Raw genomic sequence first — 26398 nt, 5'->3', positions numbered from 1 at the left:
GATGGCAGAGTAAGGGTGGGGGTTGAGTGTAAGAAAGAAGTGTAGATTTAAGGTCATCTACTGAATTTATGGCAGAGGCAAAGAACGCCCTGCTCTTAGCCACTACATTGCATTAGCTCACAGTACTTTAGGAGGTTAGTGATTAAGGCGGCAGTACTATATCCACATGTAACAGGGAGTAAGCTTCATTCAACTCAGAGTGAGTTACTTCTGAGTAGATATGCCTGGATTACACAGCACTGTAAGGGATCAGGCCTGCAGTGTCTGCAGTGGCTTTTAGCTGGAAGTAACATGGGTTATAAATATTATAAATCTCAGCTTTGTACATTTTTAAAAAAATCCCCAGTGGTCTTTGATCATTTAAAACTAAACCGTGGCGTATAGTTTTAATAGGTTTTAATTATATAGTGAGTAGTTTAATGTCAGAATTGTCTCAAGGCACTTGTCAATTATGTGTTTGCTAGTACTGAAATGCAATCTAGTCAGACTTTGCTTCTGTGCAAGCCCCATTAATTAATTAATTAATTAATTAATTAATTCCTAAATAGGGCTTGCCCAGGAGCCATGCTTGGTGAAGGTTGCTTTTACCTGGTCTTCACTCATGGAAGAGGTGTTTTTTGGGCTTAATGTCACATAATAGAACTGAAGGATGAGGTCAACATACGTTTGTGATGGAGTGTTTTGTCTTTAAAATTGTAACTTTTTAAGTAACTGAAATACTCTGGCATTTTATTAAACCAGCACCTGCCTCTTATGTTTGCCTTAGTATCTACTAAACATTTCTTTGTGAACATTTGGAGGATTAAGTGATCAGGGTTTAGATAACTGCATGGAAGACTGGTACTTGTAGGTTAGAGAGCTGAATAACTCATAGGATGTACTTGGAGAACTGTTGACCCCTCCCATTTCATGACTCTGCACCAGAACTGCTGCGTGTGTTGGATACTTTGCCCAGCATCCCTCAACTTGGCGCCTGCTGTAGGTGGTGGACTACAGTTCCCACCATTCCCAGCCAGCACAAGCTATTCTGGCTGGGAATGATGGGGGTTGTGGTCCCAACACTTCTGGAGGGTGCCAGTTGGAGAAGGCTGCTTTGACCAATAAAATAGTCACCCCACATGTGGTTTTCTAAACAACACCACTGGTATTCTTGAATGCACCTAGTGGAGCTTAGCCAATTCTAATGCACTTCGATTGAAGCCAGGAATCAACGTGTCAGGTATGAATCTGGAGAAGCCCAATAACATTCTTTAAATCAGGTTGAGAATGACATGATCTGTTTCTGTAATGTAAAGAAAGGAAGGAAAAATACATTGTTTTGCTCTGCACTGCCCCTGGAATTAGTATTCCCTAGGGGTCTCCACCACCCTTAATCTGTCCGTAGATGTAGTCAAGGTAAACCAGCTGTCAAATGGAGGCTAGATTATGCTGTCATGCAGTCTTTCCAGTTTGTATCCTAATTCTGCATGGGTTTCTTAAATTTTCTTTTAAAACCACTGGCTTAAATTGGAGCTACTGATAAACTTGCCCTTCTTAGGTAGAATGCCTACTTGGGAGTTAACCTAGTAGGGTGCCTAGAGCGATGTTAAATTACTGCTGGATGATCTAGCTCTTGTTCACGCCTTCTTCCCCTAGGACAGTAGTCTGAAACGTTTCTACCTTCAGGAAATCCTTTCCAGACTGATTTGCCTGCTAGGGAACCCGTTTGTGTCTGCTGCAGAACTGTCTGCATTGTAAAAGATCCTGAGGCATGTTCTGGGGTGTAGCACATTATTTCCTGCAGAGTGTGGGCTAAGCTTATTGAGTCTCTTAATTGCCTTGCATGAACTGGGAATACCGCACTAAAACCCACACAATACTCTCAGTGCTGGCCCGACATGCTTTGCTGCATGCATTGATGCATCTTATGCACATGGTTAGGGAAATGAGTACACCCTCCCTTGCGAAGCGAGAGCAGGACACGCTACTGCAGAACAAAGAAGCACAGACTACTGCACATGTGGAAAAGCTTTCAGCAATGTGTAATACTGGGAGAATGGAAGCTCTGGCATAGTTTGCTTTGCCTTGTTTTCTTCCATTAATTACACTTATTTAGTTTGTGAACTGCCCAGAGAGCTTCAGCTATTGGGCGATATAGAAATGAAATGAAATGAAATAAATAAATAATAGTTACATAAAACATGTTATGCTGCTTTTCCAAAGTGGCTTACAAAATAGTTAATGTTAGAATTAACAAACAATAAAAGCCAAGATAATAGCATGCATAAACTTCCACAATGACCTTCCAAGGAAAACTAGGTTTCCCTGGAATGCAGTTTTAAAAAAACAATACTGTTCTGGGAAGCTCAACAGAGGTGGTGCAATTGAGGTGGCTGGCAACCTCTCTCATTCTGGGCAAAAATAATTGAGTGCAATGTTTTATAAGAGTAGTTTCTTTTTTCCTTTTGGGGGGTGGGGTGGGGGCATATAGGCAGCAGCATCCACTTGCATAACTACAGTTCAAGGAAATATGGGATGTTGTTGTTGTTCAGTCGTTCAGTTGTGTCCGACTGTTTGTGACCCCATGGACCATAGCACGCCAGGCCTTCTTTTCAACACTGGAGAAAAGCTAAGAGGAACTACAGAAGTTTAATCCCCTCTGAAGTGGCAATGCAAGCAGCACCAAGTAATTTGCTGCAGAAGTTAGTGCTGTGGGCCTTATCTCCCTAAATATGTGGCTAGGATATCAATCAGTACAGAAGCAACAAGAAGAAAATATAGCCATCAGACATATTTAAAATGTTAATGTTGATGCAAATATCTGGTTTCCAAAGCTACAAATAATGGAGCGTTTGACTGGGATCCTTCATATGCATAATATTCAAAAGACTATTCTGTTCTTTTATGCAGAGGGAAGAGATTATCATTTCTCTTGGCTTCTGTATAACTTTATAGTTTCAGATGCTTCCTTAATGGGAACTCATGGTCAGCTGAGGTTCCTAGAACCTGGAATGCTAGTCACATCCAAGAGTGAGGGCTGAGACCAGTGTTCTTGGAATGGTGTGTTCCACTGCTGGGAAGTGGTTGGGGGAAAGGCAGATTTTAATCTGTCAAACAAGTTTGAGATTTGGAGCTGGCTTGCAGGAGGCACCCTTAACCAGCTGAAAGACAATGCTGCAGCTCAGCCTTACTCAATGTGGCATCTACCAAATGTGTTCAGCTACAACTACCATCAACTACCATCCTGACCTGGATTCCTGCATTGAGCAGGGGGTTGGACTTGATGTCTTGTAGGCCCCTTCCAACCCCACTATTCTGTGATTCTGTGGATCTGGACAGCCACCTGTCAGGGATGCTCTGGCTTGGATTCCTGCATTGAGCAGGGGATTGGACTTGATGGTCTTGTAGGCCCCTTCCAACCCTACTATTCTATGATTCTATGATTCAACCCCAGTCAGCAGAGCTGCTGACGAGGGATGATGGGAGTTGTGGTCAAACACATCTGGAGGATGGCTCGTGGGGGAAGGCATGCGCTAGCCTTTTTTGGGTGACTGATGGTATCTCAAGACTAGCATTGTGCAACAGTGTGCCTGTGTGCTCTACCCAGCCCTCATATATGCTCAGTTTGTTTCTTTGCAAAAACTAAGCATATATTAAAAACACACACCACACATCTCCAGTACGTTCTCCACCCAAGGAGATTTCTTCTGGAGCTTCCTGCTCTCATTTTTGAGAGAATACCTCCTCCCATATCAATGCCCCGGCATGTTAAGATCTTCAGGGGGGGGGGGGGAGCCTCTCTGCACTGGCTCTTTTCTCAATACCAGCTGCAGAAGACCACAGCAGGGGAGGAAAGGTTAAATCACTCCCTTCCCTCCAAAATGCCTTATGGGAGCCTGATAATGATCGGTCCTTCCAGCTGATGCTATTTGCTTTTGAAAAAAACTGTACGGTAAGAGGCTGCTTTGCCTTGACACCTGGCCTGTGGAATCCTCGAGCTCAGCAAATCTGCAGGACTAGTTGCCTCCTGCTTATTAGGGAGCAGCCCAAAGCTTTTCCATTTTCACCAGGCTTTTGGAATGTAGTGCACTTGCTTTTTTTTCTATTTTGATTCTGTTTATATTGACTTTTTCAGAATAAATACTGTTTGTAATTGTTTTTAATTATTGCAATGTTTTAATGTTGCTTTGTGATTGTAAGCTGTCTTGAAGGCGTGGGCAGTTGGGGGCTGGCTGGCTGGCTGCAGTCACCCAATGGTGTTCTTGGGTGTACCTTCTTATTTCCTACAGTCTAGGTGAACGATTTCCATGAATACCTACTGAGAAAGTTAAAGTGTTGCTCTTGAGGACACTGCTACAGTGAGGGCAAAATCTGTCCTCCACCTCTGATGCTGGATGGCATGGCCCTCTTTGAGCAGGATCCCTGGGGGTGTTCCTCAACACCTCCTCAACATCATCATAGACGGGCATTTTACTAGTTTTTTAAAAAAAATATTGGTGAGTTGAGCTTGGAACTCTTCTTTCTTTCTGGCCACAGAAATAGGAAGAATGTGGAGAGAAGTCACCACTGGTAGGAAAAACACCAAAGTCTTGTGCCACTTCAAAGACAAAGAAATTAGTATAAGCTTTCACAGACTAGAGCCCACTTCATTAGTATACCAGTGTTGCTATGTTAATAAGGCTTTCTTCCTCTTTTTTTTCCTTTTTAAAAATCTAATTTTACCAAAGTAATCCAAGGCCTGGGAAGCTGTTGCACTTGTACCTTTCCTCTTGTCCTAATGAACCTCAGGTTTTCTTTCTTTTGACCTTGTCTCCACAAACAGTCCTCGAGCCTTTAAAAATTTTACAGTTTCCTCAGGCACTAGCATCTTGAAAACATCATGACAACTGGAAAGCAATAAAAACAAAGAGGCATGTGGCTTGTGTTTAATTGATTTTCTTTCTTAAAAAAAACCAAAACCCATGTCAATTGCAAGGCCATAATATTCAGAGGCAAAATGCATTCATCTGAACAAAGGCAGTGTTTTATATACATGTGTGTCTTTCTTTAGCACTAGAATAAAGGGGAGCTAATGGGTTCGTGCCTGGGTTTCTTTGTTTCATGGAAATCAAATTAACCACACTATCGAGCAAGTACGAAGGGGGAGAGAATCTTGCATTGCATTTAATACATCATTAAATAAAACACAATTATAAACGTTGTCAAGTTCAGACTGCAATTCAAAGTGAATACTCACTGTTGTAAATTATCAGGAACTCTAAATACAATCAGGGTTGTCTGTCAGTATTTTGTTCATGTTTATAGTTAAAGCAATATCTACTTAAAATGCTCATTGACTTTAGATAATGGACGTGAGGTGCACATGTTTATATTGCAGAGCATCTAACGGAAGAAAATTAAGCCCTAATCACCCCATCTCAAAAAAGATGATTATAGATCTAGAAAAGGTACAGCGAAGGGCAACTCAGATGAACCTCACCTTGGAAACCTTTACAATGAGGAAAGGCTAAAGCGTTTGTGTCTCCCCACCCCCAACACCCCATTTAGACTTGGATCCACTACTTTTGGCTGAATTTGGTAGACAGCCATTATTTGTGGTTGCCAGTGTCCCATTGTCAGGAGGCGCCTAGTGGCCTCTTTCAGTAGACCCCAATAGCCAACTCAAGACACAGTTGAAAGGATTCTTTTCAAGGCTTTAATCCTTTTACAACTTAATGACTCTTTCAGATGCTAATCACCAGCTACTAAGCAAGGAACAGCAAAGTGGCCTATGCGCCGAGTAGGCAGTTGATCCCCGTTTGAAGGACAGTCACTGGAAGACCCTGAACTTATGGGTTAGGGAGAGATCCTCCCTCTTTCCCTTGGGTCCACAGGAGGCGGCCGTTGCTTGCGTGCCAAACGGGCGCTACGCCTCTCTTCCGTGCCCTCCATCGCTCGTCGCTGTCTGCATCGAGCATCTAGCAAGCCCCGTTCCCGCACTTTCTCACTGCTAGGATCACTATCTATCTCAGGAATACCGGCAGGAGGAATCTCTGCCAGCTGCTGTGCCTGTGAGGGATGAGCTGGCTCCTCTCTCACGGATTGCTGATCCTCCTCAGAATCAGAACTGCTCTGGGGTTCTATCGGCTCAGTTTCCACCCTGACACCCATGTCCTCTAGCATGTGCAGAGAACTCAAGAGAGAAGGTGAGGTTGGAGAAGTCGAGGAGTCCCTCTACGCAAGTCCCTCTAAATGTGAGTTACCTTCCAACTGTACTCTCATCTTAAGATACAGGTATAAGGGCAGTTGCCTTAAACAGTAGCATAGGAAATAACACTGGCAGAGCAATTCTAGGCATGTCTACTCAGAAGTAAGTTCCACTGAGGTCAGTGGGACATACTCGCAGGTAGGTAGGTGTGGACTGTAGCCGTAAGCATTTTTCTTTCCAAGTTCTGAAAATCTTGCTGAAGTGTAGACATCAGACCTTGACCTTGATAGCATTAAGAGAGACCTGGAAAACTGAGAGTTGTGCTCTGCTATGCTGCTTTGGAACTAATATTTCATCCTAAATAGAGATGTTATAAATAGGGCTGCAGTTTTGATTGGCTTAGGGAGCAATCCATAGGTTTGCTCTCTCAATCACTAGATGAATCAAGTAAAGCTGCAATTCCACGCATGCCTACCTGGGAGTCCTACTGAACTTAATAAAACTTACTTTGGAGTCAATATCAGTAGAATTGGGCTCATAGCTTTAGCTGATAGATGGAAGCTCATGTTGATAATTGATGGCATATTGAAGGGCACACTTTCCCCCTGCAAACAAATCATTGTTTATTTTTGAGATTGAGAATAATCATAGAAATTCAGACAACTAGTTGTGTCAGCAAATATTCTTCCTTAAACAATATTTTTAGACCTCGGGCAGGTGCCATCAGGGATTATGCAGGAGTCAGGACAGATGCTGAATTTTTCATATTTTTAATAGGACTAAAAGAAATCAGGCTGAGACCTTATCCTTGTCTGTAAACTGAGGCTCCTCTGTTCTGTCATTGCTGGATTGTTCAATGTCCAAAATTTACATTTAACACTGAAGCCAGAGAAATCCAACATAAGATGTATAATGACCTGAAAGAAAACCTTTCTAGAGGAATAATGGATCAGTCTAAATTGCATTACTGGAACTAAATTGCATTACTTTCTTCAGTTTTCACCCACTCACTTCCTTTGAGAAATTACTTAACCTCAATCGGACTACAGCATGTGCTGAAGAATTTATCTGGATTGTACCCAAACGCTTCTGCCCCCAACAATACAGCCCTGCTGTATTGGTTCTGGTATATTACTCTAGTCAGGATTAAAACAATATCGGCTTTCTTTCTGACAATTTGGGTAATATTGTTTTATTCAATGGCAAGTGCATCATACATCTCTTCCAGTGTCTCAAAAAGGTATCCGTGTTGATGACCTCATCATACTAAACGTACTATTTAGATTTAATCAATTACTTATTGATGGTTAAAACACTAATGGTCGATCATCTTAAAATGGCTTGGTTTGTTGAGTACCGTGTAATAAATAAAGAGAGCTTCGGCTATTGGGTGGTATAGAAATGAAATTAAATATAAATAAATGAATGAATGAAATAATTGGAAATTGCCTGTTTAAAAGGTTCTTCTGCTTTCTGAAATACACATGAATTGTGAAAGTTAAAGCTACTGTTGATGCACTCTCATGTACATTTTACAACTAATATGAATTACAGTGCAATCCTATACATGTCTACTTAGACGTTAGCCTCATTGAGCAATCATATATATGTCTACTCATAGTAAGCTACATTGAGTTTAATGAGACTTATTCCCAAGTAAGTATGTCTAGGATTGCAGCCTAAATGGTTTAAGATCAGGTATCACTTAACATACCTGAACATTTTATTTCTGAAATAGTGTAACTACTCAGAATGCTGTGGTCATTAAGCACACTCCTTTATTGTCAGAGTGGAGCTAGACACATATTTATAAACATTAGAAGTCTGGGACTCTTGCTTCAACCTTCTGAGTAAACAAGTATAATATTGCACTGCACCTCAGTTAAAACATGTAAAGCGCTTTGTACACGTGAAGTAGATCAGATAAATTATGAGTATGATTATTTCAGTATAGGTGAGAAACCTACCTATTCTGTTAATACTAGGTCACCAGTGTTTAGCTGAATAATTAGTTTAATTATTTGGTTAACAACTTTTGATTGAAAAAAAGGGCTCCAATTAATTGGGTAGCAGATTTTAAAAACAATTTCGATTACTTGTGATGCAGGTGTTCACAAAAAATATACAGGCACAATCTTGGAAGAGGCATTCCCCCTTCTATCCCACACAGGACAAAATGTCTCTTGAAAGATTATATTTATTCTGACTCCTGTATGGATCATCTTAAAGACAAAGCAAGTCTTCTTTTTTCCTTTGGAATGATTGATTGTATTCATATGAAAATTATGCAGATTTAATAAATTTTTATTATTAAAGTTAAAGCAAATACGATTGTCTAAGATTTCTTGAATAGAATGACAGCCCTAATTAATTTTCAAAAAATAAAACCACCCAAATTTGTTCTGTGAGGAGTATTAGAAATGTAGGTTATGGATTGCCACATGTATGCATTCATATAACTTGTTCATTACATTTCCATGTCTTCAAGCAAAGCCAGTTTTATTTCCTCTCCAGTACTTCTTTACTGACACATCATATATTTCAAGTTGTGTTCTTTCAACATTGTACGGGTATATATATTCCCTTCAGATGTCTGAATAAATACTTCCATATAGCCAACTGCTGACATATCAGCAATGAAAACATTACATTTCAAGTCATTTTAGTACCCAAACTCTGCTGTATATGATTTCCCCAAGTGCTATGTTTTGCAATTGGATAGCTGATTTAGATGAAAAGATGTTTAAGATTTATGCAGGCAGACAGCTTCCTGATGGCTGTATTTCTACAGAGGTTCAAGAACATAAATTATTGAAAGTCAATTGCAATTTATGCTTTCCAAATTAGTTCCAGATCCAATTGCAAAAGTGCATGGTATGAAAGAAAAACATACTTTCTGACCAAATATGACTCAAGTTTGAAGGTCTGTCATCAGGCAGGCTCAGAGACAATGCTTAGGGTAGGGGAGTCTAGACTGTAGTTTAAGATTATTGTTGTTCATTATTCTTCTGGTGGATGACTTCGTCAGTTACCATAAAAGCATCTTTTACTGGTATAAAGTTTAAAAAGAGAAAAGAAAAATCAAATAATTTTAAACTTCCCCAGCTCATGCCTCTGCACAGCATATTGATTAATCTGAATAGCAACATGTTACAATGGGTGGTTTTGCATGTCACACTAAGCCACCCTGCAAAGCCACAGTGGAATAGTTGTTCACAGAACCCACAGTATGCCTGACAGACAATCAGGCTTGCCATGGCTTGTTCTCCCTCTCCTTCCCCCTGAGTCCTCCAGCCAGCTCAGGCACGTATCCCAGGGGACTTTGTGGCAAAAACCATCTTGTCTCCCTCTCCCACTCTGATCGCTACACCTTTTTGTTCCCTAGCTTTTTTAATTTTTATTTTTTCGTGCCTCGGAAATGCGCAATTGGGGGAGCTCCAGCTGCTACCCCTTTTTGTTTCCTGGCTGTTTAATTTTATTTTTCAGTGCTTGAAAAATGCGCAAGTGAGGTCGTATTTATTTATTTATTTTGTCAGTCTTTCTTAAGTGCACACTTACGGCTGTCCAATATGAGTAGTCCTGCCTGGTCAATTTCCTCGTCAGTTTCTGCTGTCAAAGGGAGAGGAGCAGATAACAGACAAGGAAATTGACAAGATGAGATTGTATATTGGTTAATTTGTGCCATTTGCGAAGGACCAAGAGGGAGAAATAACAGTAAGAGAAAGGTGGAGCTTGGCAATGCAACTCAGAAGCAATGCAAATGGGGGGTGGGGGGGAGCCAAGGGCGTAAGTGCACCAAAAGGGGTGGGGGCAGTATCTCTCCCTTGGAGATGTGATCCTCTCACTTTTAATTACGACTCCTATTGCACATTTTTGAAGCCCTGAAAAGGAAAAAAGAAAAAGCCAGCGAACAAGTGACAGTCCTTCTAAAGTATCGTTTCAGCATCAGTAGAAGGGGAGTCACTGGTGAGATCACGAAAAGCAAGTGACACAGGCTTTTTTGCTGCTCTTGCTGAGTGGCTCTGTAGCCGATCACCACAACCCATGATAAAATCGGTCTCCTGGGTTTGGATGACACGACAGCCTATCGTAGGTAAGAACAACCCTACAACAAATCATAGGTTCCCTGCATGGCTTGTTCCCCCCACATAAGCCACCCCGTGGAAAACGCTTCAGGTTCAGATGACATGACAACCATGGCTGGCTGCCCATGGTGGGTTGTCACATTGTGCAAACCCAGTTGGACACTGGGTTCATATGACAAACTAACCCACACTCAGTGGTTGACTGTGGGTTGTTGTTGAACCCTGGGTTGTTTGTTGAACCATGGATTAGTGTGTTGTCTGAACCCAGGACATTTTCTGCAGGGTGGCTTTTTAACCATGCAGTATTTTTCTTGAACAAGCCACCGTGAGAACCTGAGTGTGAGTTACCATGTTGTATGAACAGCCCCAATGAATGTGTCTTGGTCAATTCCATCCATCTTGTTTTCTTTTACACTGCCCATCTAAAGTGTTTTAGCTTCTGCGGTTTCTTACATTAGGAAAGTCTTGCGTTATTTCTCTGAAATTATTGATACAGTAATTTAAAGGGAAAAAAAAGAATGGCTGCAATTTATTTATTTTTATTTTTTATTTACTACGTTTCTATACTGCCCAATAACTGAAGCTCTCTGGGTAGTTCACAGCCATTAAAACCACAAAATACGTCATAAAATACAGTATAAAATATAACCGTTTAAAACGACAGTATAAGAGTAAAACCCATAATAAATTTGTGAGCTGATACAGTACACCTGTTCATACTTTTATCAGTAGCAACCTTTCAGTGGTGAGGGGTGAGTGGGTGCCCCCTCCCAACACCACCATGCAGTTCAAAGAACACACAGGCTGGCACCTTCACACCAATGCAAGGTAAAGAAACAAGCACAGCTCTTAAAATTATTTTAGGCCATCATTGTCCTTTACTGATACTGACTTTTAGGTATTGTACTGGTGCTCGTCTTCTGTAAGCTCCTTTGTGGTGGGTATATTTGTAAAGGATGATGAGCAGCTATGACTTCTCCGTTGTTTCTGAAGGCTGAAATTCTCCGGCTTCCAGCTGTGCTTTATATTTTAAATAATCTCTTCTTCTATCAAAGTATTTAACCCACTGTTGTGGACATACATTTTCATAAGAGCATCTCAACTTCTCACACTTAGATGCATCTTCCTTATTTTCATCTAAGCACTTCCAATACACATCCCGGGCTCCCCAGCAAGCCTTCTTTTCCTTCATTGATGGTGCAGACATTTCTGTCACTGCCACACTTCTGGCTGAGCAAAACCCCAGATGTACATCAAGGTGACCCAGACTGGAAGCGTGTGTGGCTGGTTCCCATAATGCGTGTAGATGCACAGCAAACCAAACTTATTGTTGATATGTATTTTATATATATATATATATATATATATATATGCGCATGCCGCTTTACAAAGTGTAAGCCAGGTTCCTGCCTGTCCTGAGTAGCTTACGGCTAGGGATGTGCGGACTGTGTAAAATCTTCTCCGTCTGTGTTTTGCAGATTGTCAGGCGCCTTTCGTTCTGTCATCCGCCCACAGACGGATGCAAATTTTTTTTTGTCGTGTGGAAAAATACGTAAATATTTACGTAAATATTTACGTAAGTATTTACATAATTTACTTCAGTACGTAACATTTAGTGTATTGTTCCCCATTCCATTCAATTTTTCCTTAAGCAGAAACGTGTATATTTTTCTACGGACTTATATGCGTAAATTTCGGGAAAGTAAAAAAATCATCCAAAAGTCCATGGACTCCGCATGGCCTGAGGGGGGTGCTCCGCAATAGGTTCCTCAGGTCGGATTCTTAGAAATTTGAGCTCATTTTAATCCATCTCAAATTTCTCCAGCATCCCTACTTACAGCTAAAACCTAAAGCATGGCTTTTGTTCATGGATGTGCTCCTGCAAGTTACCCAATGGTAAAACCAAGAGGATTTCTAACTCTGTCCACTGGTGATTTGACCCTGGCTTACAATTTGTAGGGAGTGCTCAATTCACAGTTTCCTGGTTCTAACATCATGGACAGGCTGTATGTGGAAGGGGAAGTGCTCAAGCATGGCGTTTATCCACCTTCCAACAAGCGATGGTTTGGAATTTTATGTTTGAACTGGACTGATGGCGCACGTGCCAACCCACCTCAGGTATATTCTGTGTACTCATGTCTATTTCTCAAGTAGGCAAAAGTACCTAATATTTCTATTTAGATTTGCTTGATGGGAATGGCTTTGGTGCACTCCAATAAATGGCAATTATGATGTTAGGGGTAATTCGTTACTGAAAAATATTTCATGGTTATTTTTATAAAACAATGTTGTTCCTAGTGCATTTTGTGCAATATATATGGTACTGCTTTTTGCTAATCAAAATAGCGGGGTTTTCTCTTCTCCTTAGACATTGATGAGTGTGAAAATGACTTCTACAATGGAGGCTGTGTACACGAATGCATCAACATTCCAGGCAACTACAGGTGTACGTGCTACGATGGGTTCATGTTGGCTCATGATGGACACAACTGCCTTGGTGAGTCATTATTGTGGAGAAATTGCTAGGTTATTTTATGCAGTACCTCACCTGTTACACAGTGTTCATCAAGCAAAGCCCACTATTATCTAGTTATAGGTTTGGTAAGGAGGTCAAGGTAGTTTTATGCCAGGCCTTGAACTGAGGACATGTTTACAGTCCCCATAGCATCTTGCTCATGCCATTCAGATTATAAGGTACTACGAGCAGAGAGAAGGAACTGGAACAGTGTTCCAAACCAGGCTGTGTGTACCTTTATTAAATGGAATATCTGACAAAACAGAATATTATTGAATGGTAATTTAAGGTATTATGAACAATTTCTGTTAATGTTTTCTGTTGTCTAGTTCTGTGGCTTCTGTTTGTGCATAAGAACAGAGAATTCTGTTCTTAGGACAAAAAAAGTTGTACAGATGTTCTAGCAATGAATGATTCATGATACTGAAACTTGGTTGTGCAATTTTGTGATAACCTGTGTAGAGCTCAGCTATTGATTTCTAGCTGGATATATCTCTCACCCAGCAATATCTGAGCTGGATGTTGCTCTTATCTCATGATTAACGATTGAGAATTTCTATTACATTAAATTCAGTTATCATAAGCATCATACAAAACATATTGGCTTGGATCCAAAATATTGCTGTGTGAGTGGAAGGTACTTCCATTTGTGCAGGGTATGTGTGTCTCACTGATTCCTCTGCACTCAGTCCCCAAAAGTTCCTCTGGAGGGTGCAATGGGATCTTTGGATACAATCCAAATATTCCCTTACAAATATGAATGAAGGAGATAATGAGAAGCTGAAGGATTATACAAAATTCCACTGGTGTCAGTTTATACTCAGTGAGACTAGAAGCAAAGGAGGAATTTCTGGAATAGATTTTGTATAATTCTTCAGCTTTGCATTATCTCCTTCATTCATATCTGTAAGGGAATTTTTATTTAGATGGATTGCAGAATCTGTCCATTTGCTGCTTTTGAGATGAGCTTTTACATTTCATTTATCATAGAAACAAGTAGAACTATTACTAAAAAAACTGACATTGTTTTTTTAAATCTATTCATTCCCTGAAACAAGAAGAATCATAAGTAATAATCAGGAAAAATAAAATTGGTGGTTCAGTAGCCTTGAGTAATACTGAGTCATTATACTTCCCAGAGGAGGTAGAAGAAAAATCCTTGTTGCTGTTTATTTGTATACTTTTAGTCATCTAGCTGTATGTATGCAGGTTTTAAATGGATTTATATTGAAGCTGGGACATTATAATTCAGCTACAATGCAAGTAAGAGTAAATGGATAGATTTCTGCATCTCCACTAAAGCATATCCAGTTATTCATGTTGTGTAGATGAGTATATCTTCTAGAAGATGGTATTAATGTACTTAAAATGATATATATCAAAATGTTCAGGAATACGGTTTAAAAGTCTGGTTAAAACTAATGAGTGCAGTTTTTTATAATGTGGGATTCAGTCAAGTATATTTAATGTCATTAGTCATGGTTAAGGATGTACAAAAGCCACCTGGGAAATGTTGCTGGTCTTACCAAAATTATGTTGGGTTCTCCCAAAGTTCCGTAGGAGGAACCTCCAAATTTTCTTTGAATTTTGCTTTGGGTAGAATCCAGTGACTGCTTAGAAATGTACCCCTCCCCCACTTTCTCAGACCATTTTTGCAAGTCTTGCTAAAGCCCTCTCAAAATACCTCAGATTTTCATATAAGGCAATCCCAAATTTGGTTTTAATTTCAGTGGCAGTTCCATTTGTTATTAGCTTCTTTACAGGTGGGGCCCAATATTGTATATGTATGTATTTCACTTGTTCCTACTCTTCCTCTGAATAGCTCAGGGTGGCTTCCTGTTCAGGCATCTTATACAGGCTGACCTGCTTTCCATCTGCAGTAAAAATACATAATTTGCATTAAGAAATGCACTCTGTGGATTTAGCTGTCTCCTACACACTTTGTTCCTTGTCCCTACCTATGCTAAACTTCTTATGTGAGGTCTTCCACTTTTTTGGGCCTGTGAGCACATTTGAAAATCTAAGAAAGAGTCATGGGCACCACCACAAAATGGTTGCCATGGAGGCCTGCCTAGTCACAAAATGTCCTCTGGGCTGAGGGGAGGGCTGCCCAGTCACGAAAGACAACTAATTTCCCCAACAAATCGAGTGTAAGGCAGGCAAACTCTCCTCATGCAAAACACTTTAAAATTGTGAAAATACATTAAAAGTTGGGAGGACAGGCAGGCTTGGTGGGTGCCTAGAGGCACTGTTGTACTCATGTTGTACTGTTGTACTCATGAGTGCTACATTCCCAACCCCAGCTTTAAGAACATACAGTGGGATTCTGTTTGGATGCATCAGTTTAGTAATGGGATTCCTCACTTATTTTTTCCCTTCCACACATTTGTGAAGGAAATTCAGTTCACTGCTCCACTGATATGGAGCTTTGTCATGAAAATCATACTCTGTCTAGTAAACAGATACACATATTACCTGAAAGCTTTGTTGCTGTGTTGCCTCTAGATAACCAGGGGCGAAGTATCCAGTCAGATAACACTACTGAATCCATTTTTGTTGCACTATGTAACAGGCTAAATTTAATCTAGGGATGCAGCAATAATCCACCAATTTAGATTTCAAATGAAGATTTTGTAGTTCTGCTGATGTGGCCAAGTATCATTGAACTTGCTTATGTCCACTTCCATCCAATATAATTTCTGCTGGAGAAAACAACTTATTGGCAGCTGGATGCACAAATCTATGCATCTACTGCGTAGAGAAAATAATTAAAGGTTAGTGGATTTGCAGAATTTTCACATATTTGAATTTGGCCGTGAAACTAACCATCTTCCTCCACCCATCAGCAAGGGCTGCTCTTCACTGTAAAGGTGAAGTTGACAAGGAATTTAAAATCTGTTGTCAGCTTCAGTCAAGGGTGGAGGCTCTTGGATTTGCTGTTGAGGTGAGTCTGGGTCCACAGCTACTCACTTTCACAGCTGCTGCTTTGCAGCCTTTCCATGGGAATTAGGTACTGTACATCTTTTGCGGAGCAGTGGGGAGGGAAATGCATGCATGTGCAGAAATTGTTTGGAAATAACAATCTGAGACTCTATGGGTATCTGACACCGTGGGGTGGTACATCAGAAAACCCTGTAGAAAAAGAAGGATAGGTTCTGCAAATTCCAAGTTTAATTTTGATGCCAAATTATCGGGGCGGGGGTGGGTATTAACACAAAAATGGATTGTAAGGAGCTCTAAAAGGATCTCTCAAAACTGAGAGAATGGGCATCCAACTGGCAAATGCAATTCACTGTACGCAAGCGTAAAGTGATGCATGTTGGGGCAAAAAATCCCAACTTCAAGTATAACCTGATGGGATCTGAGCTAGCAGTGGCCGACCAAGAACGAGATCTTGGGTTGTGGTGGACAGCTCAATGAAAATGTCAATCCAGTGCGCAGCTGCTGTGAAAAAGGCAAATTCCTTGTTAGGCATAATTAGGAAAGGAACTGATAATAAAACTGCCAAGATCATACTCCTTTTATACAAATCTATGGTGTGACCACACTTGGAATACTGTGTACAGTTCTGGCCACTGCACCTAAAAAGGGATATTGTAGAGTTGGAAAAAGTGCAGAGAAAGGAAATTAAAATGATCAAGGGGCTAGAGCAACTCCCCTATGAGGAAAGGTTACAACATCTGGGATTGTTTAGCTTAGAAAAGATGGGAATAAGTGTGTACAAAGTTATGCATGGTGTGGAGAAAGTGGACAGGAAGATACTTTTCTCCCTCTCTCATAATACTGGAACCCGGGGTCATCCCATGAAACTGATAGGTGGGACTCAGGACAGATAAAAGGAAGTATATCTTCTCACATAGTCAAACTATGGAATTCACTTCCACAAGATGTCATAATGGCCACCAATGTGTATGGCTTAGATTAGACAAATTCATGGAAGATAAGGCTATCAATGGCTACTAGTAAAGATGTACTCCAGTATCAGGGGCAGGATGTCTATTTACAGAAGTTGCTGGGGAACATAGGTGGGAGGGTGCTGTGGCACTCATGTCCTGCTTGTGCATTCCCGGTTGACAGCTGGTTGGCCACTGCGTGAACAGAATAGCGGACCAGATGGACCCTTGGTCTGATTCAGCATGGCTCTTCTTATGTTATGTTCTTATGTTCTTAATTTTAGAGATCTTCAAGCTGATGTTCAACATCAAGATCTTGTGTTAGTTTAGGTTTTATTCTAGCTGTCACATATTAGCTTGAGGATGAGCTCTGTGAAGCTTGGGGGATTATTCTTATTGAATTGACATTTCTTAATATTATCTTCCCACTTGGATTGGGAGGCAGCATCTCTTGAGGTTCTGTCAACCTACACTGGCTGCTTTCTGGCTTATTCCCACTGCCTTCTCATGCACCTCACTGATGACCCTGGAAAGGCTGCCTCTTGCTAATGAGGATGAAGTGCAACATGTGATTCATTTCTCATCTGTGGCGGTTAGTGTGATGAGTTTGGTTGCTGCATATTGACTGCCGACAAGGATTGGTTAAAATAATGAAAGCTCCACAGGTGTAGATGTACTAGTGATGGCGTTACTTTCCACCAGTGGCAGGAACTGAAATGGGGTGTTCCATGGACATGTCAGGGACGGGTTGGGGATGAACTTGGATCTGCAGGATAAAGTCCCCTTGCCCCCCTGACATGCCTATAAATCGGAGCCCCAAACGACACCAACCCTGGAGCTGGTTTAGTTAATTTCCTTCCTGTTGCAGTCAATGGGAGGGAAAAACACAGCAGAACACCAGTGGGAAAAAAGAAGATAAACCTACCCAACTCCAGCAGGGCTGTGGATGCTGTGGGCACGCTTCCCTTCTTCCCACGGTACATAGGATTGCTCTGTGATGACTTTAAAAAAAAAGAATTTTGCATAGTTTTTTTAATTAATTTGTTTGTTCCATCATTTTGTTTTCAACTTTTTTATAAACCACCTTGTGAGGGCTTGCCAGAAATAAATAAAATATTTTGTAAACGTTTTTTCCAATTTATCTTCGTAAGAGTATTTAGAAGGGTATTACTAAGGAATTGTTTCACGCAGGACCCTGAGACAAACCTTCTTTCAGGACCTGTTTTTCACTAATGTTTCCATTGCAGAATGTTAATAACCTTCTTACAAACAAATAAAAGAAACTTCTTCTCCATTTTAATTAGAGGAGATGGGGCTGATGGGTTATTTGCCCCCCCCTTCTTTCCTATTTATTTTTTTTCTCTTTCTACTCTAATCAAATGAGCTTTATTCCCCCTCCCCCCTCTTTTAGTTGAGATTCATTGGCTACACATTTATACTGGAAATGTTCCAAGTCTGTCCTTGGAGGAACTCAACTCATTCTCTATTTGACATTTTTATTGAGGAATTTCTCAAATATAACATGAAATGGCACTATGGGGAATTTAAACTATGGTGAGATTCTCATCTGGTTAAATATAATTGCTTTTAGCATTGTAATCACTTGGAATTGCAGTAGTTCTTTGTGAAGATTATTATTTTAAGTTCAGTTCAGTGGACACAAGATTAATATTTAGCCTCATGAAACGAAGGTTTCTTTAAGCCTTAATTTGAAACCGGTGGTGAAATAAACTTTCTGTTCCTGGGCATGAGGGAAATACTTTGTTTTCTTACAAGCAAGTAGCATATTTGTCCAGATGTTCTCTTCTGTTTGATTTTCTTTCCCATTGACTTATTGATTAATTGATTTCCCCTCCCTCCTCTCATGCTTTGGGATGGATGGATGAATATATGGAGATATATATATATATATATATATATATATATATATATATGTATATATACTGTCATTTTCCATCATTCTTTTCCTTTCATGAGGTCAAATATCAGTTGAGCATTGGGGATTTCAGTGCAAAATATTTTAGGCTATCTTATGTTACGTGTAAATGGAAATGCTGAAACCGTTTTATAAAATCTGCAAGATCTGTTGGAATAGGGGAAACGTTTCCTCGTAAATACTGGCTACTCAGATTATTTTAAGGCTCCAATCCTATGCGCACTTACTTGGAAGTAAGTTTGATTGCTGTCAGTGGGCCTTTGTTCCAAGTAAATGTGCATAGAGTTGTACTGCATGACTGCAATCCTATGCATATTTTTTTAGGAGAAAGCCCCACTGAAACTTACTTCTAAATAAACATGCATAGGGTCAGGGTATTAGGCCCAAATCAGCAGTGCATTTCAGTTCTGGTCAGACCTTAAAGTGGGAAAGTTATCCTGTTCTAAAACAGCACTACTTATAAAATGGAACCGTAGATTACAGAATAAAGATGGAGGCAAACTGTCTTTTGTAGACTTTTACTAGCACCATCAGTGTGCAGCATGTATTAGAGCACAACCACACATGAAAAAAGATAATTGTCCAAGGAGCTTACAGGAAGTAATGTTTATAGAACTGTTAAACTGCTAGGCATACTGCATACCAGCACTTACTTTATTTGTTATATTTGAATCCCATCCTTCAGGGAGCTCAGGGCAAGCAGGGCCATCTCAAAGTATTTTGGTACTCTAGGCAAGATACAGTTTTGGCACCCCGCACGCACACCGCCACTGTTATTTCCTGAACAGCCTAAAATGGGTTCATGGGGAAAACCCCCACAAGTTTCATGGGATGATGATGAATATTGTTGTTGTTGTTATTAAAATGTATGCATTGCTTACCACCCCCAAAAGCAGCCTTGTAATGACTTACACACACATATACAAAAATCCATGAAAACCCAAAATCATTATAAAACATAATCAGCACAATTGGACAAATAAAAATAAACACATGATCTAAAAACAATGCAATACAAACAGTGTTAATCTTCAGTACACAAAGTCTCTCCCCCCACCCCACAGCCTAGAATGAGGACCACAAAAGTAGGCCACAATAATTGGGCCATAACTAATGTCCAAATGCCTAGGAAAATAAGGGAGCAATTCTATGGCTGCTAGTCAGCAGCTAGACAGTCATAGGATATGTGGTTTTCCGGGAACCTCCCCCCCCCCACATGCTTTGTGCTCGCAAGAGAAGCATGGAGCAGCCAAAATGGGGTGTTCCCGGAGGGCATTCCTGGGTGGGGAGGGTGGAAATGCCTGCATGACACATCCAATGTGTCATCCAGCAGCCTCCTCCCCCGCTCACCCCTCCTGCGGCTAGACAGCTGTCTAGCCAAAAATGCAGGGCAAGAGAAGCACAGAGGGAACGATCCCCTCTGTGCTTCTCTTGCCCTGCTTTGGATAGGCGGTCACCTCTGAGTTTGTAGGCGGCTGCATATCTGCATAGGATTGCATCCTTAGTATGTCTGTGACTGGCACTGAAAAGCTGATAGTTTTTGCTGTTGGCACGAGCAAGCTTCCTTGTAGAGCGCGTTCTATAAATACGGGACTATCACAGAAAAGGTCCCTTCTCGAACTTTCATCCTCTGAGTTTCTCTCTAAGGGGGCCCACAGAGACCTGGTTTGGACTATCATCGTTGGCTAAGTAAGCCACGGTGGCATGTTCAAAATGCAGTGTGTGTAGGCACAAGCTGGGTGCAATTTGGATAATAACCCACGCAGGAGCAGCTTGTCGCATCATCCAAACCTGGTTGGCGTGGCTTGTTTGAGGGGGAAATAACCCTCAAATAACCAATAACAGCCCATTGGTCATTTGCGGGTTGTTTCTCCCCCAAACAAGCCATGTTAACCAGGTTTGGATGACAGGAGAAACCGAGGCCAAGTGGGTGATTATGCAAATTGCACTTGGCATGTGTCTCAGCTTAAACAAGCCACCGTGGCTTGTTGAGCTAACAATGATAGTGCGAATTGTCCCAAAGAAGGGCCTCTGAAGCTGACCTCAGGAATTGGGTAGTTTCATACTGGGAGAGGCAGTCCTTAAGGTATTAGGGTCCCCAGCCATGTAGGGCTTCTAGGTTAAAACCAGCACTTTGAATGTGGCCTGGAAACAAATTGGCAACTAGTGCAGGTGAGCCAGAACCGGACCTGTTGATTTCTTCTATTTTTCTTTCTTTAACATTACAACCAGAGGGGTTGCTGAGTACTTAAAAGAGCTGGTGCATGGGCCCATAGACCAGCCATAAGAGACATTTTTGCATAAAGATTGCATATGCTAATACAGATATGAATAGATGTGAATTTAGAAATAAAACTATAATTGAAATACAGCTCCCCATCAAAGGGGAACACTATAACCTTGACATTCGTAGTAGGCTAGTTGGCACTTGTGTTTTCCCTCTAGCTGCATTAACAATTTAAAATCAAGCAACGCAGCTGCTGATCATCTTGCTGAAGATAATTCCCTTTTAAAGATAGTATAGAAGTAATTAATACTAGCAGTTCAGGTTAGCTGGGTGAAAGATTGGACAGATGGTCCGTATTTAGGGGTTTCATTTCAGAGGTGGTTGTCCCATATATGATTGTTTCTTAGGACCACCTATATTTCTGGCCAGTTCACTGGTTTTCTACGTAACACTAGTTCTACACACCAAGTAACTATGGCTAAAACCATCAAATGGGTCAAAGCAGTAGGCATAGAAGATGCCCAAGGCCAAATCATTCTGCAGAAAAGAAAAGAGGTCTGTGTGTGTGTGTGGGGGGGGGGATGCCCTGTATGTATAACATTGCCATAGTTATTTTATGAGGCATTTTGAAGTAATGTCAACAAATACTCCTAAAGGGCGCGTGCTGCAATGCTATACTGACATACCTGGGACTAAATCCCACTGAATGTAATGGGAGGGACTTACTTGAGGATTGTGCTGGCAATACCCATAGCTGTTAATCTGGAATTCTCAAAAAAATGTCCTGAATGCAGCCAAAAGATCAACTAATATGTTTTCGATTGCAGTGCAGTCTAAGCTATATTACCTAGTGGTAGAGCCCACCAAACAGTGGGATTGACTTCTGATTAACATAGGAAGATTGCTTGCATGTATCCCTTTCAACTTGCTTTGACTCAAATGTGGGGTATTTGAAGAATTGTAGGAGACTGAATCCACCTGTCAGGAGCGCCCTAGTAGCCTTTTTCAGTACACTCCAACAGCCAACTCAAGACACAGACAAAAGGATTCTTTTCAAGGCTTTAATCCTTTTACAACTTAATTACTCTTTCAGATGCTAATCACCAGTGACTAAGCAATGAACAGCAGAGTCGCCTATGCTCCGGGTAGGCAGTTGATCCCCGTTTGAAGGAGAATCACTTGAAGACCCTGAACTTATGCATTAGGGAGAGATCCTCCCTCTTTCCCTTGGGTCCACGGGAGGCGGCCGTTGCTTGCGCGCCAAATGGGCGCTGCGCCTCCTTTCCGTGCCCTCCATCGCTCGTCGCTTTCTGCGTCGAGCATCTAGCAAGCCTCGTTCCCACACTTTCTCACTGCTAGGATCACTATCTCAGGAATGCCGGCAGGAGGAATCTCTGCCAGCTGCTGTGCCTGTGAGGGATGAGCTGGCTCCTCTCCCACCGATTGCCGATCCTCCTCTGAATCAGAACTGCTCTGCGGTTCTATCGGCTCAGTTTTCACCCTGACATCACCATCCCTCTGGTTTTTAGTACATTTACTGCACCCAGAGGAGTATTGGTTCTGTTTTCCATAAGTTCAGAAGCAGAGAAGGTGACACTTTCTTTCCATATCAAGTAATCAAATCCAAACAGTTTAGAAAATTTGATTTTTGTCAATCATTCTTTACAGCCCTGATTCTTTGCATGTTTACACAGAAGTAGACTTCAGTGAGATCTACTGCCATGTACGTATGCACAGCATTGCAGTCAGACATTCCCGGTGAATGGTTCATTACTCATGCACTCACTTTATTTCATAACTATAGCACCCAACAGCCAAAGCTCTCTGGGCAGTTCATAAAAATTACAATCCAAAATACAGCATAATAGAAACATAATATAAAATCTTTAACATTTATTTATTTATTGCATTTATATCCCACCTTTTTTCCTCCAAGGAACTCAAGGCAGCGTACATGATCCTCCTCCTTCCTCCATTTTATCCTCACAACAACAACCCTGTGAGGTGGGTTGGGCTGAGAGTCTGTGACTGGCCCAAAGTCACCCAGTGAGCTTCCATGGCCGAGTGGGGACTAGAACCCGGATCTCCCGACTCCCAGTCCAGCACTATAGCCGCTACACCACGCTGGCTCTCAATACAAAACATACAAAATTTTGAAACAATTTAAAAAAGCTAAAACAGTTACAATAAAATATTAGGATCCTATGTAACAACTGACATTAAAAACCCCATCATATGCCATCAAGTGCCTGGGAGTAGAGAAGAGTCTTAACCTGGTGCCAAAAAGACGATAATGTTTGCACCGGGAGGACCTCAGTGGGGAGAGCATTCCACAATTGGGGAGCAACCACCAAGAAGGCCCTTTCCCTTGTTGCCATCCTCCAAACCCTCTTGGAGGACGGACTTGGAGGAGGGCCTCAAATGTTGATTGTAGTGTATGGGTAGGTTCATATTGGGAGAGGTGCTGCATCTCTGGTTTTGAGCCACCCACTTGGGCCTCCCAAGATATGGCTGGATCTAATAACACTTCCATACTGCAGATCAGATGGAGTACCATCTCCCAAGCCAGATAAACCACTTACCAACAGCATCACCACCCTTACTGAACTTCAGGTTATGGATCCTCATCCAGGCATCAGTTCATTACCTGCCTGGTGGCGCTTGTACAGGATCCTAACTACTCCAAGAGAATTTGGTGGGGAGGGAGAATATTTCACATAATTTCCTCTTCTTATCTTGCAGAGGCAAGAGGACTTGCTGCATTTGCAGTTGCATTGTGCTGTGTGGCACCCTCATAGCGCTTGTTGAAAGGCCAGCCAGATGGTGCCAAGTGGGCCCTTTAAGAATTAGGAATGGGTCATCGGTTGTTGGGACAGGAGCAGTGAGGAAGCTGTTGCAGGGATCCCAAAAGGACAGGGAAAAAGTAGGCAAAACCAGAAGCCTCAGGTCAACAGGAGGGAAGACCCAGGCAACATGTGTGCATGTGGGCAAAGGGGCAGGAGTTGAAATAGCAGGTGGAAAGGCACACTGCTTGGCAGCAACTGCCCCAGGGAGGAAGTGGAGGCCCAATGTGGCATGGGGAAAGGGCTTGTTGTGTTTGGGACGGAATTGCGCTCGGTAGAAGGCTGGCCAGGTGGTGCTACACGGCCCCTTTGGGAGCTGGGAGCGGGTAGGTTGTTAGGATGGGAGCAAGAAAGAAGTTGCTGCTGTGGAGACGTAAAAAGCAGACAGACCTCTGGGGTAGCTCCTTCCCTTCCAGGATTCCAGAGCGCTGAGCTGTAAGAGGGGGGGAAGATGCGGACAGCGTGCCTGTGCATGGGAGAAGGGTGGGAGCTGAAGTAGCAGCAGCGGAAGCACATAGACTCCGCGGCAACAACAGTGCCAGAGACGGGGGGGGGGGGAGTGGTGCTGGTGTGCTGTTGCTGCTACCAATCAAAGACAAAGGCAGCCAGCCACCTGCCGCAGCTGCTCCTTGGCGCCCCGCTGCACTTGAGGCCGAGGGCGACCGCCTCGCTCGCCTGGCCCCACAGACAGCCCCGAGGGCAAGGTGAACAGAATTGCATATAGGCATATGTGTTCCTATGCTATTTCTAATACTTTTCCGTTAGATAATATCCCACACAATAGCTCAAATTTGTAAGGTAGGTCACTCATTACCCTGTGTGGCAGATGGTGGGGTGGCTAACGGAGTAGTGGCTTGCTTAAGGCCAACGAGTGAGTTTGTAGCTGAAGTGAAACACGATCTGGGCACTTCACAGATGGCACCAGAGTTAGGATTATGTAGCAGGTCAGAACCGGAGGACAAAACAAGAGGGAGGGTCAAGGAACAAGCCGGAAGTCAGGACCAAAGAGTAATTAAGAATATTCAAGGAAGTAAGAACATGCCAGAGCTCAGAAAGATCTTGTTGTTCACAGGAAGTCCTTTATACTCTTCCCTGACCAGAAGGATCCAATGGGGAGCCTGGGGGGGTGGGGTGGAGTTTTACAATTTGTATACAATTCAGTGACAATTTTTTTCACCCACACTACTTTGGCAGAATATATGTAGTGGAGCCCAATGTATCAGGCACACTTTTCATCGTTCACTGTGCTACTGGCTGTCTACTGTTAAACACATCACTCTACCATGGAATCATGGAGAGGGTCTTGTAGGCCGTCTAGTCCAACCCCCTTCTCGATGAAGGAACTCCAGAGCTAGAAGATCCCCAACAGATGGCAGTCCAGCCTTTTCTTGAAGACCTCCAGTGAGGGACAGCCCACCACCCCTCTAGGCAATTGGTTCTGTTGTCAAACTGCTCCTACTGTCAAGGAGTCTCTCCTAAGGTTCAGCTGAAATCTACCTTCCTAAGCCCATTAGATCAAGCCTGGTGCTCTGGGGCAGCAGAGAATGGGTCTTTGCCCTCTTCTGTGTGACAGCCCTTCAACTATTTGAAGTGTGCTGCTGCTCCTTCCACAGAGTAGTATAGTTTCCACACTGTGATCTGAGGAACACTGGAGGGTCCTTGGAAGCTCATCAGGGTTCCCTCAATGGAAACCTCCATAATGGTGGGAAAGGTTCCCTGAAAGACATCTTGCCTGACTATACTGATTTTCCCTTACAGTGCTGAGTGTGTTTTAGGGTTCAGTGTCAGTTAGGCCCATCAGACCTGGCTGATGCTTCCCATGAATTCAGTGTGAATTTTAGAACATTGCCAGGATCCTCTGTAGTGTCCTGGAGCAAATGTAGTAAGTATTCCCTAACAGTAGAAAGTTTGAGAAACAGCATCCTAAAAATGTGGGGGTTTGCCCAGGATGTTATCTGCTGCTGCCAGGAGTGTGGAGAACAGTTTGAGACAATTTTAGTATTTTTTTAAGCAGCCTATCAGCTGCTGGTAGATCATCTTCAGTACTATGGCACATATTCATTTCAGCATCTGCACATTAAAAGTTTATTTGCTTCTTCAGAATTGGTCACAAAATGTGGCCTACCTAACTTTACCCCCTTTTAAAGTGGAGCATTACAATCATTCTCCAAACATCAAGTGAAAGAAGATTTACAGTTGTGTAGGAAATCATTTTATAAACCACCAGATGTGAAATGTCAACAAGTTGTAGCATTAATTGATTTAAGATTGCATAATCACTGCTGTGATTAAAGAGAGCAACACTTTCTTTTCTTTCGTTTTGATTTTTTAGCTTTGTTTTTCTTCTCTCTTTGGACAGCTGCGTGCAACGTGTGGGTCATAGGAACCCCAAATGAATGTTTCTGTTGCTGATGTTGGTTTGTCTTTACATTATCCAACGGCTCAACCAGGGTTTTTTTCTCTCTGTTAAAACACTGAACATTGTTAACAGAAACTAAACAACTTTTGGAAGGCTTTGTGTGCTGTATAAACACAAAATATTTGTGAGAGGAAATGCAGAAACTGGCCTCTTGCTTAGTCCTCCTTCTGTACAATAGTTGGTTTCCAGTTGGTGGGTATTCTGTATTACAATCTTGAGTGTGAGCAACTCCATACTTTATGCAGCAATCATGGCTGCCACAGGAACACTGGTGTTCTCCATGGCAAATAGAGATGACAGACACATATCCATAA

General features: G+C 41.9%; 1 protein-coding gene and 1 pseudogene across 3 annotated transcripts in view; one reads left to right on the top strand and one right to left on the bottom strand.

The window, feature by feature from the left end:
• Positions 1-26398, top strand: part of SCUBE1 (signal peptide, CUB domain and EGF like domain containing 1) — a 301150-nt gene that overhangs the window by 31654 nt on the left and 243098 nt on the right. For all 3 annotated transcript variants that reach the window (XM_084811851.1, XM_084811850.1, XM_084811852.1), the window contains exon 3: positions 12620-12748. In XM_084811851.1, coding sequence (XP_084667977.1) covers positions 12620-12748 — 129 coding nt within the window. The remainder of the gene's footprint in view (positions 1-12619; positions 12749-26398) is intronic.
• On the bottom strand, positions 11219-11458 carry LOC146340246 (cytochrome c oxidase assembly factor 6 homolog pseudogene; annotated as a pseudogene).

This window comes from Heloderma suspectum, chromosome 7, assembly GCF_057233095.1.
Source record: "Heloderma suspectum isolate Gila_16-S chromosome 7, 16-S_ref, whole genome shotgun sequence".
Lineage (NCBI taxonomy): Eukaryota > Metazoa > Chordata > Lepidosauria > Squamata > Helodermatidae > Heloderma > Heloderma suspectum.
Note: the sequence above shows the minus strand (reverse complement) of the source record. Positions and strands in the feature narration are given on the sequence as shown.